General features: G+C 41.2%; 1 protein-coding gene across 1 annotated transcript in view; it reads right to left on the bottom strand.

Moving 5' to 3' along the window:
- The window catches only part of LOC122810529 (piwi-like protein 2), a 709331-nt gene extending 695163 nt beyond the window's left edge, over positions 1–14168 (bottom strand). Inside the window, exon 1 of the mRNA XM_044082112.1 lies at positions 14016–14168. Coding sequence (XP_043938047.1) covers positions 14016–14168 — 153 coding nt within the window. The remainder of the gene's footprint in view (positions 1–14015) is intronic.
- Between the last annotated feature and the right edge of the window lie 2196 nt (positions 14169–16364).

The raw sequence follows: 16364 nt of genomic DNA, 5'->3' as shown, positions 1-16364 counted from the left end.
AATAAAACATCCTGCTGTAAGGGTGCATCCAATAACTTTGCTTTAACACGATCAGGTAAAGTTTGTTCTTTTAACCAAGCATGCCTACGAATGACAGACCCTGTTACAGCTGCTCTGCAAGAAGCTTCCAATGAATCAAATCCACATTGCAAAGTATGTTTTCCCACTTGTTCTGCTGCATGCAACAAATCTTGCATTTCCTTGTAATCAGGCTGCTCTGTACGAGTGCTCATTTTTTGTTTTGAGACATCAAATATTGTTGATATTTCAGCATGTGAAACTGGCAATTTAAGGCCCTCATAGCTAGAGTAGCTGAGGTATATACTTTCTTTCCCCATCTGTCTAGTGCTCTAGAATCCCTTTCAGACAGTACAGGATTTTTAGCAATAGAGGCCTTAACCCCTTTGGGACCCTGGGAAATGGATTCTGGGCCAGCAACAGGGCTTTTATATAGGGATTTATGTGAGTCAGGGACTGTAGTATCTGTCTGGTTTGGCTGGTGCAGGAGATAATGAATCTGGGTTAAGGCTAGATTCTGAATAAACATCATCCACAATGTCTAACACAGGTGGAATAGCAAGGGGTCTGTGCTGGGGTAGTAAGAGGAACTCTCGGAGTCTTTTCTTAGAATCAGAGTAATCCTGGCCTTCCCAGTGGAAATGTTCCCTCATGGTATGTAATGTTTCCCCAAAAGAGTAGTCTTCTGGGGGAGATGCTGAACGAATAGACTCTTCAGCATCAGAGTCTTCATAAGGAGGAAAAGAGTACTCCTGTTCCTCATAAGAATCTGAGGAAATGGAAACCTGGTCAGAGGAAGTGTAGTCCTCCTCCCGTCTAGGCCTTTTGTCAGATGGGGGATGGGGACCCCCTGATTAGGGTAATTAAGTCTTCGGCCATCTTAAGCATCTGTTTCTTAGGCATGGGGCCTTGCACTTGAGACTGCTGTACAGGCTTCCTTACTTTTAATGGAATTTTCAGTTTTGAATAGGATTTAATAGTAAGTGTAATCGGTCTGAAGACACCTTCAGCAACTGACAGCCTTTCAACTGCACCAGAATCCCCTTCAGCCATGGAGTCGGAAGGGCCTAAAGATAAAGGCTCTGGAGGCCCTGCAATCTCCGTTTGGGAGTCGGATGCAGGCTGGGGTTCTAAATCAGCGGTCGTCAGGGGCTGCGTAGGTGCCTCACTGAAAACCGGAGAACCGGCGACTGGCCTAGCAGAGACCTCGGTGTCTGGTTTGGGTCTCGGCTGCCTGTCCTTATCTTTGTGCTTTTTATGCATCCCGGTCGTCGGTTGCTCCAATGGCATGGTATAATTAAATTTTCTACCAAAATAATGTCGGGTGAAATCAAACAGACGTTTAATAGTTCGTTTGTTAAACCTAGCACAAAACCGACAACCTGTGACGTCGTGGTCTGGGCCTAGGCAAGGGATACAATAAGAATGAAAATCCTTATGAGGTATTTGCTTCCCACAAGAAATGCAATTATTAACTTTTTCGGACATCGGACTGAGGCAAGAAAAGGTTCCCCAATGGGGTACTTAGCTTTATTGAAGACTTCGGTCTGAAATTCGATTTGAAAATCTCAGGAGTCGGCCGACCGGCACTTGCGAACTGTTTCTGCTTCGGGCACCGCGCGGCAAGAAAGACTGAAGAAAATGGCGTCGGCTGCCTCTTTTATACCCCTGTCGCACTGACGTCAGGGAAGAAGCGACAGCATCTGACGCCGGACCAAGACTTTGGAACTCGGGCCGACTGCGGGACAGCCTGACGGCAGATCACCCAAGTGTGATGACTGCAGCAGTGTAACACGATGAACATCGTTGTGATCAGGGCCTAGGCAAGGAATACAGTAAGAATGAAAATCCTTGAGGTATTTCCTTTCCACAAGAAATACAATTATTTACTTTTTCTGACATCGGTCTGGAGCAAGAAAAAAAGTTTCCCCAATGGGGTACTTAGCTTTATTGAAGACTTCGGATCTGAAACTCGAACACGAAAATCTCAGTAGTTGGCCGACTGGCACTTGCGAACTGCTTCTGCTTCGGGCACCGCGCGGCAAGAAAGACTAAAGAAAATGGCGTTGGCTGCTTCTTTTATACTCCTGACGACCTGACGTCAGGGAAGGGGCGACAGCAGCCGACGCAGGACCCAGGACTTTGGAATTCAGGCCGACTGAGGGCAACCTGCCAGCAGGATTACCCAAATGTAATGACTGCAACAGTGAAACACAAAGAACATCATTATACATCACAGACACCACTGAAACAACTGTAGTTGCAAACATTATACATCACTTATCTATCCAGTCGTGGTCAATTAAGCATTATATGGATCATTCAAATCCTGCTTCTTAAATTCACATTTTTTCCTAGTTTGCTCCTTTCTCTTTCTTAAGATTCCAATTCCAGTTGTTTTTATTTCTGTTACTAAGTTTACTACTACTAGTCAAGTTGGCCTAGACTTTGACTTCCATTTTCTAGTAACTGCTTGTTTGGCAGCCACCATAATTAGACTCAGCAAGGCTTTACTATGTTTAAGCAATTCAGATTCTGTATCATAGCTCAAAAAATCATCTCCCCAGTCAACCAAATCTGCTCATTACACTCCAAAAAAGTACAGTTTTGTACCTACCATAAATGTAGATGTTCGAAGATCCACATTGCTGCAGTCCTTACACTTGGGTAGTCCGCTGTCCTAGGTCGGCCCGAATATCAAAGTATAAGGCTGACGTCGGTCAAGGCGCATAAGACTGACATCAGGACGTCAGGGTACAAATGCGCCTGACCGACGTCATATCCTCAGTCTTTTCTTGCCCCAGATGTCAGAAGACCCTAAAAAGAAAGGTCAAAACCAAAAGACAGCAAAAAACAACCAACCACCCTAGTACTAATCATATGTACAATATATACAATATCCACAATATGTACAACCCAAACCACACAACCGCCTCTAACTACAGAGGGGAAGGAGGGAGGGTAAATTGGACTGCAGCAATGTGGATCTTCGAATATCTACATTTATGGTAGGTACAAAACTGTACTATGTTCTTCATCTCACATTGCTGCAGTCCTTACACTTGGGTAGAATCCCAAAGCAGAGGTAAGGGAGGATGGCAAAACTATAAAGCAGTAGGAGCTGCCAAAATGCCCTGTAAAATTGCAGTGGCAAAACCAGCCCTAGATTTAGAGTAAAGTGGAAGGTGGTAATGCTTAGAGAAAGTATGCACTGAACTCCAAGTAGCTGCCTCCAAAATATCTTTAGTTGCCACCCCCCTTAAAAAAGCTGTAGAAGTGGCAGTAGCCCTAGTGGAATGAGGCCTAATCCCAGCTGGAATCTCCTTACCATGATGGGAATAACAGAAAGCAATACAACACCCAATCCACTTAGAAATAGTTTGTTTTGACACAGGCTTGCCCTGAGACCCCAAAGCAAATGAAACAAATAACTGCTGAGACTGCCTGAACCCTTTAGTTCTGCTCAAATAATATCGCAACTGCCTGTGTATATCCAAAGTGTGCAAAATCTTTTCCCCTTTATTTTGGGGGTTTGCATAAAAAGTAGGCAAATGAATAGTTTGGTTTAAAGCCACACTAGAAACCACTTTAGGCATAAAGGAAGGATTAGTACGCAAAGATACCCTATCCTTATGGAAAATTAAGAAAGGCTCAACCGCCATAAGGGCCTGTAATTCAGAAACCCTTCTCGCAGAGGTAATGGCCAACAAAAAGCAGTCTTCCATGATAAATATTTCAACTCAGCAGTAGCTGCAGGCTCAAAAGGTTGTAGAGTGAGTTTCTCCAACACAAAATTGAGATCCCAAGCAGGAGTAGGAGCTCTCCGTGGGGGTCTTATATTCTTTGCCCCTCTAAGGAATTGCTTAAACAAAGGATGAGAAAACAATGGTGGGTCACAGTCATAGTGAGCAGAAATTGCTGCAGCATGAACCTTAATAGAAGAGAAGGACAAACCTTTGTCCAGTAACTCAGTAAGATATTGAAGAGCCACACTTAAATTAGGCTCAGAAACATCAAATTCCTTTGCTGTACTCCAAAATAAAAATCTCTTCCATTTATCTGCGTACACTTTCCTTGTACTAGGCCTTCTGGCCTCCAAAATAACATTCAAAACTTGCTGTGGAAGCTGAGACCCTCCAGGGTTTAAAACAGAATATGCCAGGCTGTTAGGTGAAGAGAATGAAGTTTGACATTGAGTAAATGACTGTTCTCCTGAGACAGCAGGTGTGGAATCGAAGGTAAAGGCCATGGAGGTTCCCGTACCAGACTTCTCAGTAATGGGTACCAGTGCTGTCGAGGCCAATCTGGAGCTATTAAAATCATCTTTGGCTTGTCCTGTCTGACCTTCAGGAGTACCTTTGGGAGGAGAGGTAGAGGTGGAAAGGCATACACATGAAGATTGCTCCAATTGAATGAAAGAGCATCCACTTTCCAAGCTGTGGGATGAAACCTTTTTGTGCAAAACTTTGGCAGCTGGTAGTTTAGTGGAGAAGCGAACAGATCTATGTCTGGAGTTCCCCATAACACTGTCAATCTCTGAAATACATGAGGATCCAATTTCCACTCGTGGGGATCCATAATTTGTCTGCTCAACACATCTGCTAAGGAGTTCTGTGCTCCCGGCAGAAACCTTGCCTGAAGATTTAGCTGTAAACTGAGAGCAGTCTCCCACAAAATCATTGCTTGTCTGCATAGAGGATAAGAATGTGTTCCCCCTTGCTTGTTGATGTACCACATGACAGTTGTGTTGTCTGTTAGAACCAACACCTGCCCTGGAAGAAGTAAATCCTTGAAAGCTATTAATGCAAATTGGACTGCTAACATCTCCTTCAAGTTGATATGTACATGTTGAAGTCTGGCAGGCCACGTGTCTTGTACCCACTTTCCATTTAGATGAGCTCCCCAAGCTTTGTCTGAGGCATCTGTCGTTAGAATCTGACTCGCCTCTGGCCGGGTCACAGAGAGTCCCTTGTTTAGGTGACATTCCTGAGCCCACCACAAAAATTCCTTTTGAATGCAAGGTATTATCTGAATGACAGTGTCCATATCTTGGCAGTGCTGTGTCCATACAATTTTGAGATACCATTGTAGCTTCCTCATATGCAGTTTGGCATTGGGAAGCACCAGAATACAAGATGCCATGAACCCCAAGGCTTGAAGGACTGTCCTTGCAGTCAGCCTGGACTGATGAGACAATTGATGGAAGTAAAGAGAAAGATTCTTTTGTTTGTCCGGGGTCAAAAGGCCATCTGGGATGCTGTATTCAGTCTCACACCCAGAAAGCACATGTCCTGAGAGGGTACTAGACTGGACTTTATTTCGTTCACAGAATACCCCAGGCATCTTAGCACTGCTATCACATATTGTAAATGATGAAGAAGTTCGTCCTTTCCTTGGGCCAGAATCAGGCAATCGTCCAAATAAGGATAAATCTGTATTCCTCTTAGCCTGAAGAAAGCTATCACTGGAGCCAGAACCTTCGTGAACACTCTGGGCGCAGTAGATAAGCCAAAGGGCAATGCAGAGAACTGATAATGAGAAGTCCCAGCCAGAAAACGCAGATACTTCCTGCAACTTAGCCTGATAGGAACATGAAGGTAAGCCTCCTTGAGATCCAGAGTCACCATCCAGTGATCTTTGCCCAGCAGGGGTAAAAGCTGTTGTAACGTCAACATTTTGAACTTGGGAATGTCCAGATAAGTGTTGAGGATAGATAAATCCAAAATTGGTCTCCACGTGTTCCCCTTCTTTGGTACTAGGAACAGGCGAGAATAAAATCCTAGGCCCACTTCTGGCAAAGGGACCGGTTGTATGGCCCCTATTTGGAGCAGCAGAGAAATTTGCTTGTGAGCCTCTAGTCTTTGCTGAGGAGGAACGTCCGGCATGCCTTTGAAAGGAGGCAAGGTATGGAAATAAAACCTGTAACCTTGGTGTATGATATCCAATACCCATCTGTCTTGGGTAATCAAACTCCAGTTTTCCTTGAAGAGTGCCAACCTTCCTCCCAAAGGTGCTGCCAGGCAAGAAGGATCTGGCAGCTGAAAAGGTAGGTCATTGGGCCTGTTTACGAAAGGACTGGCCCCTGCCCTCACCCGAAGATTGTGCAGGAGAACTCCCTGTTCTAGGTCTGAAGGAGCTCTGAGCTCTGCCCCTACCACGTCTAGATCTACCCCTAGACTGTGAATCATAAGAAGGGTACGTCCACCCCTTAGCAGGCCAATTCCTACTAAACTTCGGAGGCTGGACTTGCAAAAAATCTTTAACAGCCTGCATAGACTTAGCCTTGTCTTCCATTTTCTTCAAGACTGACTCCACAGGTGAACCAAACAACACATCAGACTGTAAAGGAGCATCCAAAATTCTTGTCTTAACATGGCCAGATAAATTCTGATCCCTCAGCCAGGCGTGCCTGCGAAGAACTGACCCAGTGGCAGCCACCCTAGACGAGGCCTGTACAGCATCAAAACCACATTGTAAAGAATGCTTACCCACCTGTTCAGAAACATGTACCAAATCTTGTAATTCTTTACACTCAATGCCTTCCGCCAGAGCATCTACCTTAGACTTCAACTGAGAAAGAAGATAATTTTGATATTTCAACATGTGAAACTGGCAATTCAAAGCCCTCATAGCTAAGGTGGAAGAAGTATAGACTTTCTTTCCCCATCTATCCAAAGCTCTGGCCTCTTTATCTGGGGGAACCGGATTTTTGACAACAGAGGCCTTGACACCCTTAGGTCCCTGACTAACCGTTTCTGGGTCCGCCCTAGGACTCTTATAAAGATATTTATGAGCCTCAGGCACCCTGTAATACCTATCCGGTTTAACAGGAGCAGGAGGCAAAGAATCAGGATTAAGTGAAGCCTCTGCAAACACATCTTCCACAACATCCAGAACAGGTGGTATAGCCAAAGGCCTATGCTGGGGTAAAAGCAAAAATTCCCTAAGCCTTTTCCTGGAATCAGAGAAGTCCTGACCTTCCCACTTAAAATGTTCCCTCATGGAATGAAGAGTCTCTGAAAAGAAAAATCCTCTGGAGGAGAAGCAGAAGGAGTCGAATCATCTGCATCAGAATCAGAATAAGGAGAGTACTCCTGCAAGTCTTCAGCCGAAGACTCTGAAATATCTGAAGCCTGCTCAAAACTCCCCAACTCTGGTTCCACCCTAGGCCTCTTATCAGGAGGGGGCAAAGAACCTCTAATCAAAGTAATTAAATCTTCTGCCATTTTAAGCATGTGCTTCTTGGGCACAGATCCTGAAGAACTAGGAGTGACACCAACAGAAGCTAAACCTGGCCTGCCCCTGGGAGAAGCCTTGGAAACAGAAGGAGAGGGCCTAACCACCCTAGGAAGGGAGGGGAGTACAGTAACCTGAGAAGCCCCTTCAGCCTCACCTGCCTCCTGAGAGGCCACATCCTGCAAAATCAAAGTCTCTCCCTGGGACTCCAGAGAAGCCTCCGGTGGAACCACCGGTTCCACTGACGCCTCTAAAGAACCGGCGTCCGGTACGGACGACTCTTCCTGCCTGGGTTTAGCTGCTTTGTCTTTGCGCTTCTTGAAGAAGCGGGCGCGGAGCATCCGGCGGCATGTTATAATTGCACCGCTTCGAAGACCAACCTGGCACAATCTAACCTTCGCAATAGTGCGCTTATTGAACCTAGCACAAAAGCGACACCCAACAACGTCGTGCTCAGGCCCCAAACAAGGAATACACAAAGTATGATAATCTCTATGCGGTATCTGTTTCCCACAAGAAATACAGTTATTCACTTTTTCTGACATCCGGTAAACCACTGAGGCAAGAAAAAACTAAAATATTCCCCAACGGGGTACTTAGCCAACTTTGACTCGGTCTGAAACTCCGACTTCGAAAAATTTCAGAACGCCGAACGGCACTTGCAACGCTGCTTCTGCATCGGACCATGCGGCAAAAAAGACTGAGGATATGACGTCGGTCAGGCGCATTTGTACCCTGACGTCCTGATGTCAGTCTTATGCGCCTTGACCGACGTCAGCCTTATAGTTTGATATTCGGGCCGACCGAGGACAGCGGACTACCCAAGTGTAAGGACTGCAGCAATGTGAGATGAAGAACATCATATGTTCCTAGCCACCTATTTCTTGCCCGTCACATCTCCAACATTTGCTATACAAGTGAAGAAAAGTTCTTTGGAGTCTACACTTCCAGGCAAAGACCCTAAATCTTCTAGACTTGGCTGCATACTTGGGAGATGTACATCTATCTCCCCCCATTGTCTCTTTGTGAATTGCTTATCCAGTCTCTCTTCCCAATCCTTTCCAAGCTTTTCTGATTGATTCTTATAATTATCATGCAATATTTTATATACTTTACCAATTATTCCTTTAATGGCAGCTTTTGTTCTCGAGTCCGTTAAAAACTCTACCAGTGCTGGCCTTTCATCTATGACCCCCCCCCCTTTTTCTTTCTCTCTGCTCATACTCTTATCAATCCTTAACCTGCAGTCCAAGTAAATTATTGGTCTCTTCCCATTCTACTACCTTTTGCTTACTATCTGTATCTCTAACCACAGTTATCCCTGTTGGTAGAATCGCGTTTCTCCAGTCTCGTGTTGGTTTAGTTCTTAGAATACTCCATACTATTTTAGGAATATAATACTCTGTACGATTTCTGTGCTCCTTAAGAGTCTGTATTCAAAATCTCAGTCTCTCCTTATTTCTTGAGCTACCTCCCTGCATCATCACCATTTGTTTCCACTTTGAATTATAGTTTTCTGCTTGTGTTATGAATAACAGCCTTAACTGTGGTGCTCTATAATACCCCCTCAAATTGGGTAATCCTAGTATGCCTTTTTCTATTGGAAGAATCAGCATATCCCACTTGACCCTTGTCGTCTTCCCTTCCCAGATAAAAATCTTTCAACTCTTTATTAACTGCCATCCAAAGCTTCTCCTCTGGTTGATAAAAATATGCCTGACCTGTGTGTAACACTAAATGGACTAAAAACATTTTAATTGCTTGAATCTTAGTATCCATATCACAAAGCTTCCATTTTTGCAATTTTTGTATCATCTTCTATTTAGTCTCTTCCCTCATATCCTTAGCTGCCACAACAGAGTCATTTCTAATCCACATTCCTAAATACTTCATTTTATCATGTCCCCATAAATATGGATACTTACTGCCTTTATTTTAGCTTCATTAATTTCGCATCCCAAAAAGATTTAATACAGTCTTGAAATGTTCCACAACACTGTAATGTCCCTTTCTGGTTATGTCATGTATACAATATCATCATATGCACATAGAGCCAGCTTTTCCTAACTACCATACCAATTATATCCTTGAATTTCTGAGTCACTTATTTTCTTTGGCAATGGTTCTAAATATAATGCAAACAACAAAAGGGAAAGTGGGCAACCCTGCCTGGTTCCTCTACTCAAGAAAAAATTATCAGAGAGGACCCAACCCACATTAATTTTTGCCTCTGATCCCTCATATATGCTCCTATTCAACCTTATAATTTTATCAGGAAATCCAAATCCTTCCATTGCCCTGCTCAAAGTCACAACTTATTCTGTCAAATCCTTTTTCTGCATCAAGACCAACCAATAAAGGTGGCATTTTCCGACATTCTGTTTCCCCCTGGATCATCAAGGTTATGTTAATTTTGTCAAATGTTTGCCTCCCCTCCACAAAACCACACTGATCTATAGCTATCAATTTTGGTATCACTTTTGCCATTATTTTAGCTATTATAGACAAATACTTTATAATCATCACTTAGCATTGAAATAGGCCTGTATGAAGCTGGCTCCGATGGATCTTTACCCTCTTCAGGTATTACCATTACCACCGCCTTCTTCCAGGATACTGGCAATTCTCCTCCTCTTAAAACACTGTTAAACCAAATTTGAAGTAAATTTGGCCTCCCAAGCCAAGGAAAACCACAAGGCATTCTTTAGCTATGTCCACAACCTCAAAGGCAACAGACAATTCTTTGCAGAACTAACTATATATGGAGCCACTTCTATACTGAGCCAGAAGATGGCGTTTAAAAATTCATCTCCAACATTACTGCTCTCTCCCCCCTCAACCTTCATAGGTTCATAGGTTCATAGGTTCATACTAGGCTATCTGCCCAAGGGCATTTATAAGCCTAGCCCATAGTTATGTGGCTTTCGCCACCCCTTTAGTTTGAATAAAAACTATGCCTATCATTTTGCTGTGCCTCTGTCAAGCAGTGACGCTGAAGTAATCCCTGGGGTATATCTGCAATCTCCCATCCATTGGTCAAGATTCCTCTTGAACAAGACCAGAGAGGTGCTCTGCCTCACATGTACCGGGATTTTGTTCCACAGCATAGGGAGTCTCTGGGTGATGAATCTGTCCCTCCAGCACGTTCTATTTATAACCGTGTCAAGGTTTAAGTCTCCGCCCTTGTGGTTCTGAGGGATCTAGATTTTTGAGGTGAAGCATATTCATCAAATCTGGGTTTGACATGGCCTTATATGTCAGGCACAGGTCACCTCTGAGCAAGCGGTATGAGACTGAATAGAGCTGGAGTTCTTTCAGTCGGGCAGCATAAGACATATTTTGAGACCCTTTATCCTTTTGGTGAGGAACTTTTGGGGCCTTTCAAGCTGCAGCAGGTGTCTGGTCAGATACATTCGAACGGGCATTGTACTCAATCATAGGTCTAATAAGTGATGAGTACAGGGGACGATGACCTCCCTTGATCTAGATGTGAATCCCTTCATGATCAGGTGGGTGATATAGAAGGTTTTCCTAACTACTTTAGCAACATGAGTGTCAAACGAAGGCTACTGTCAACCTGGGTCCCCAGATCTCTGATGACTTTTTCTGTGCTCAGTGGATTGCCACCTATATGGTAGCTAGGGGTAGCCTTGTTTTTCCCAAAGGGTATGACTATGCATTTTTGGCGTTTAACTTCAGGCCATGGCTCTGGCACCAGTTATCCATTTCTGTGAGGCCCTTCTGGAGGATATCTGTGTCAGATGTGTTTTCGACTATGGCGCCCAGTTTGCAGTCATCTGCAAACTTTGTCAGCCATAACCCTCCTGTGTTTGCTTGTACTTCAGAAAAGTAGATGCCGAACAAGAGTGGACCCAGGACTGAGCCCTGTGGGACACCACTTGTGACAGGCTTTGAGTCTGACATGGCTCCAGCAACTCTGACCCTGTGGGTTCTGTCACTTAGCCAGTTTGCAACCCATCTTGTGATGTATGGGTTTACATTCAAGCTGATGAGTTTTTCGATGATACCTGAGTGGGGTATTGTGTCAAGGCCTTTGCCAGGTCGAGGTAGGCTGTATGGACTGCCTTTCCTCATCAATGGCCTTGGTGACTGTCTCGAAAAGTCAACCAAGTTTAAGAGGCAGGATCTGCCTTTGACAAAGCCAAACTGAGTTGGATCCAAAGTCTGCAAGTTCCCTATGTCTTTATTTATGAGTTCCATTATGATCCTCTCCATGGCTTTGCAGATAAGGCTTGTCAAGCTAATGGGGCGGTAATTTCCAGGGTCTGTGGAGGCACCGCCCTTATGAAGTGGGACCACAGTCGCCGTGCGCCACTCCTTGAGTGCGTATCCTGAGGTGAGGCTAAGATTAAACAGCTGTCCTAACTGTGGGTTTAATTCCTCATTGAGTTCATGAAGCACACAGCCGGGGACACCATCCGGTCCCATGGATGCTGTGTTTTTTGCCTTAGTGAGGGCAGTTCTCACCTGGGCGTTGGAGATGTTTGGGGGGCTACAATCCTCTGGAATAGATATCTCTCCTTTTGGGGGGGGGGAGAAGTTTGCACTGAACCTGTCAGCCAGTATGTTGGCAATGTGTGTAGGTTCAGTAATTTCCCTCAGTACATACCTTCAAATATAACTCCCCTTGTTATCACTGGGGAACAGGTCCTTAATGCTCTCTCTAAGGCCAAGAACATTGCATCAGTGGGCCCAGACAATATATATTCCACAGAACTCACATGAAATATAGCACCAAAAAATTTAATGCGATAAAGCTTTCGGGCTGACCACCCTTCATCAGTACAATTAAAATAAGACTTTCATTCTTTTTAAATAGGAGATAATTAACATCACATGATCCAGCCAGCCTATTCAGAACTTTCTTTTACAAAAAAACTTCTTTAAAAAATCTCTTAAAATTCTAAAATCATATATTAACTACATTATATAAAACATAAAATATAACAATATAGTAACAATATAATAAACATAATGAACAGCAGCAACTGATTGTCAGAACTTTTAAAGACAGAGGGAAAAGAATCTCTTATACTATTCAGTTACACACATTTCTCTCTGTCTTTTTACCAATGCTGGTTTCAAACTTACTGCATTATTTAAACCTGGATTTTTGTCAGCTTGTAATCTAATAATCCACTCATATTCCTTTAACTCCAAGGCATTATTCATATCCCCACCCCTATTACCCATTACTACCAAATCAATTACTCTAAATTTAAATTGATGCTCCGGGTCAAAGTCAGAAATATGCTTACTTAGAGCATTTGTCAATATTTTCCTTCTAATTTCTGACTTGTGTTCCCCTATTCATTCCTTCAATTTTCGGGTGGATTTACAGACATAAAATCCAGGACATGCAACACATGTTGCCAAGTAAACCACTTGAATTGTGTTGCATGTTGCAGAAATATTGAAAAAATATATTCTTTACCTGTTGTTGGATGTTTATAAATATCCATTCCTTCATAAATATCGTTATAAAAAATACAATTATAGCATTTCTTTGTTCCTACTTTACCTATTTTGCCCTTCTTCCATCCCCCTTTAAAATCTTTATAATATAATTTCATTTTCAATGTTTGAGTTTCTATAAGAAAAAAATGTTTTTTTCTCCGACTATACTCTCTATTTCTGGCATAGCCATTAAGATAGTCCAATAGTATTTTTTACTTTTTAAGTATTTTTATTAAATGTAGTAACATATTGAGTCATTTGTTTCTTCTTCTCCTTGTGGAAACTAACCTGCTATATTAGACCAAATTTTGGCTTAGACTCATCCTGTCGACCTTTTGCGACATTTTTATAAATTTCCTCTACTACTGATGGTAAATAACCATTACCAATAAATTCTTGTATCATACTATTGGCCTGCATTTCAAAATTTGCTTCCTCGGTGTTAAGTTTACTTACTCTGATTAATTGAGCTTTCAAAGTTCCTTTAAAAAAGTGTGCGGTGCATGCATACTATGTCTATTTATATACCTACAGCCACTTCCTTTTTATGTATAGTTGTTTCTACTCCATTTCCTTTTTTTTTTTAACAACTAGAAACGTTATTTTCTCTTCTGACGCTGTCATTTTAAGCCTCAGAAACTGATTTGTAGAGTTCAAATTACTCAAATATGTATCCAATTCTCTCTTATCCCCCTGCCACACAAGAAAGCAGGCATCTACAAATCTTTTATATAGAGCGACTTTACTATTAAGATTGTTAAATTTACTAAAAATATACTTCTCCCATTTATATATTAGATTCGCATATGTATTTGCCATTGGTGTTCCCATTGCCTCTCCAGTTAGTTGCAAATAGGGTGTATTGTCAAAAACATATACATTTTGTGTCAACACTGTTTCCAATAATGTACAAATATTCTCTAGCTCCCTTGCTTGCAACTTTATTTCCATATTAAGAAAATTCCGTATGACTTCTATCCCGTACTCATTTGGTATCAGCGTAAAAAGTGAAGTAATATCCAGAGTGACAAATAAAAAAATTACAATATCCGTCATGCCATTCAAATAAGTCAACCAAGAAACTATCAGTATCTTTAATAATACTAGTACAACTAGCTAGATGCCCCGCCAATACTGTTTGCAAGTATTTTGAGATTGGTTGTGTAGACCAACCACACCCCCAAGGCTATAGGCCTCAAGGGTGGGTTATCGACAGCTTTATGTATTTTGGGGATCCCATATATCTGAGGGATCCTAGGACATGAGAGAGTAAAATAATTTACTCTAGTGTTTATATCATTTGTTAGTTGTAAGTCATAGATGGCCATATTTATGTTTGATATATGCTTCTTCACCCCACCAAAAGAAATACGTTTAAATGTATTTTCATCACTTAACATCACTTTAAATGACTCAAAATATTTTTTACGATCCATTATAACAGTTGCACCCCCCTTTATCGGCCTGTTTTATAACAATTCTATCATTTCTTTCCAATAATTGCAGTGCTTTATATTCATCAAACGTCATATTATATTTCCTATCTCTTTCAACCTTAGAATAATACATTCTCAACTAATTTTCAGTTAGATTCATTGTTGAATTATATCATGGTAAGGTACAGCAGTGCTTGTTGAATTATATTACCATAATATAATTCAAGAAGATCATAATTTTTTATTTGTCACTCTGGATATTACTTCACTTTTTACGGTGATACCAAATGAGTACGGTATATAAGCCATACTGAATTTTCTTAATATGGAAATAAAGTTGCAATCAAGGGAGATAGAGAATATTTGTACATTACTAAAACGGTGTTGACACAAAATGTATTTGTTTTTGACAATACACCCTATCTGCAACTAACTGGAGAGGCAATGGGAACACCAGGGGCAGATACATATGCGAATCTAATATTATATGAATGGGAGAAGTATATGTTTAGTAAATTTAACAATCTTAATAGTAAAGTCGCTCTTTATAAAAGATTTGTAGAGGACTGCTTTCTTGTGTGGCAGGGGGATAAAAGAGAATTGGATACATATTTGAGTTATTTGAACTCTACAACACAGTTTCTGAGGTTTAAAATGACAGCGTCAGAAGAGAAAATAACGTTTCTAGACATTCAACTATATAAAAAAGGAAATAGAGTAGAAACAACTATACATAAAAAAGGAAGTGGCTGTCTGTAGGTATATAAATAGACATAGTATGCATGCACCGCACACTTTTAAAGGAACTTTGAAAGCTCAATTAATTAGAGTAAGTAAACTTAACACTGAGGAAGCAAATTTTGAAATGCAGGCAAATAGTATGATACAAGAATTTATTGGTTATGGTTATTCACCATCATTAGTAGATGAAATTTATTAAAATGTAGTAAAAGGTCGACAGGATGAGTTGTTGTCTTTCGGCTTTTCCCGGTAAGGGGTCGCCACAGCAGAATTCCGGTGCGCTAATGATTGGCAGTAGATTTTTACGAAACGCCGAGGTGCCAGCTCGACGCCCAACCTTCAACGAAGGCATGCCCATTTACGCACGCATGTCTTTCGGTCCAATACAGCAGGTTAGTTTCCACAAGGAGAAGAACAAATGACTCGATATGTTACTACATTTAATAAAAATACTGAAAAAGTAAAAAATATTATTGGAAAAAACTGGACTATCTTAATGGCTATGCCAGAAATAGAGAGTATAGTCGGAGAAAAAACATTTTTTTCTTATAGAAACTCAGAAACATTGAAAATGAAATCATGTTATAAAGATTTTAAATGGAAGAAGGACAAAATATGAAACTGTATTTTTTGTAATATTTATGAAGGAATGGATATTTATAAACATCCAATAACAGGTAAAGAAAATTTTTTCAATGTTTCTGCAACATGCAACACAATTCAAGTGGGTTACTTAGCAACATATGATGCATGTCCTGGATTTTATGTCGGTAAAACCATCCGAAAATTGAAGGAATTAATAGGGGAACACAAGTCAGAAATTAGAAGGATAATATTGACGAATGCTCTAAGTAAGCATATTTCTGACTTGGCCCGAAGCATCAATTTAAATTTAGAGTAACTGATTTGGTAGTAATGGAGAATAGGGGTGGGGATATGAATAATGCCTTGGAGTTGGAATATGAGTGGATTATTAGATTACAAATCGACAAAAATCCAGGTTTAAATAATGCAGTAAGTTTGAAAACAGTATTGGTAAAAAGACAGAGAGAAATTGTTTAACTGAATAATATAAGAGATTCTTTTCTGTCTGTCCTTAAAAGTTCTGACAATCAGTTGCAGTTGTTCATTATGTTGTTTATTATATTGTTACTATATTGTTATCATATTTTATGTTTTATATAATGCAGTTAATATATGATTTTAGAATTTTTAAGAGTTTTTTTTAAAGAAGTCTTTTTGTAAAAGAAAGTTCTGGATAGGCTGGTTGGATCATGTGATGTTAATGATCTCCTATTTAAAAAGAATGAAAGTTTCACTTTAACTGTACTGATGAAGGGTTGTTAGCCCGAAAGCTTTATCGTATTAAATTTGTTGGCACTATATTTCGTGCGAGTTCTGTGGAATATATATAGTGCTGTTCTGTGTTTGTGGTCATTGTGGCCCAGACAATAT

This window comes from Protopterus annectens, chromosome 9.part0 (genome assembly GCF_019279795.1).
Source record: "Protopterus annectens isolate FY-2018-M chromosome 9.part0, PAN1.0, whole genome shotgun sequence".
In the NCBI taxonomy this organism is placed as follows: domain Eukaryota; kingdom Metazoa; phylum Chordata; order Ceratodontiformes; family Protopteridae; genus Protopterus; species Protopterus annectens.
This window is presented reverse-complemented; position numbering and strand designations above follow the sequence as displayed.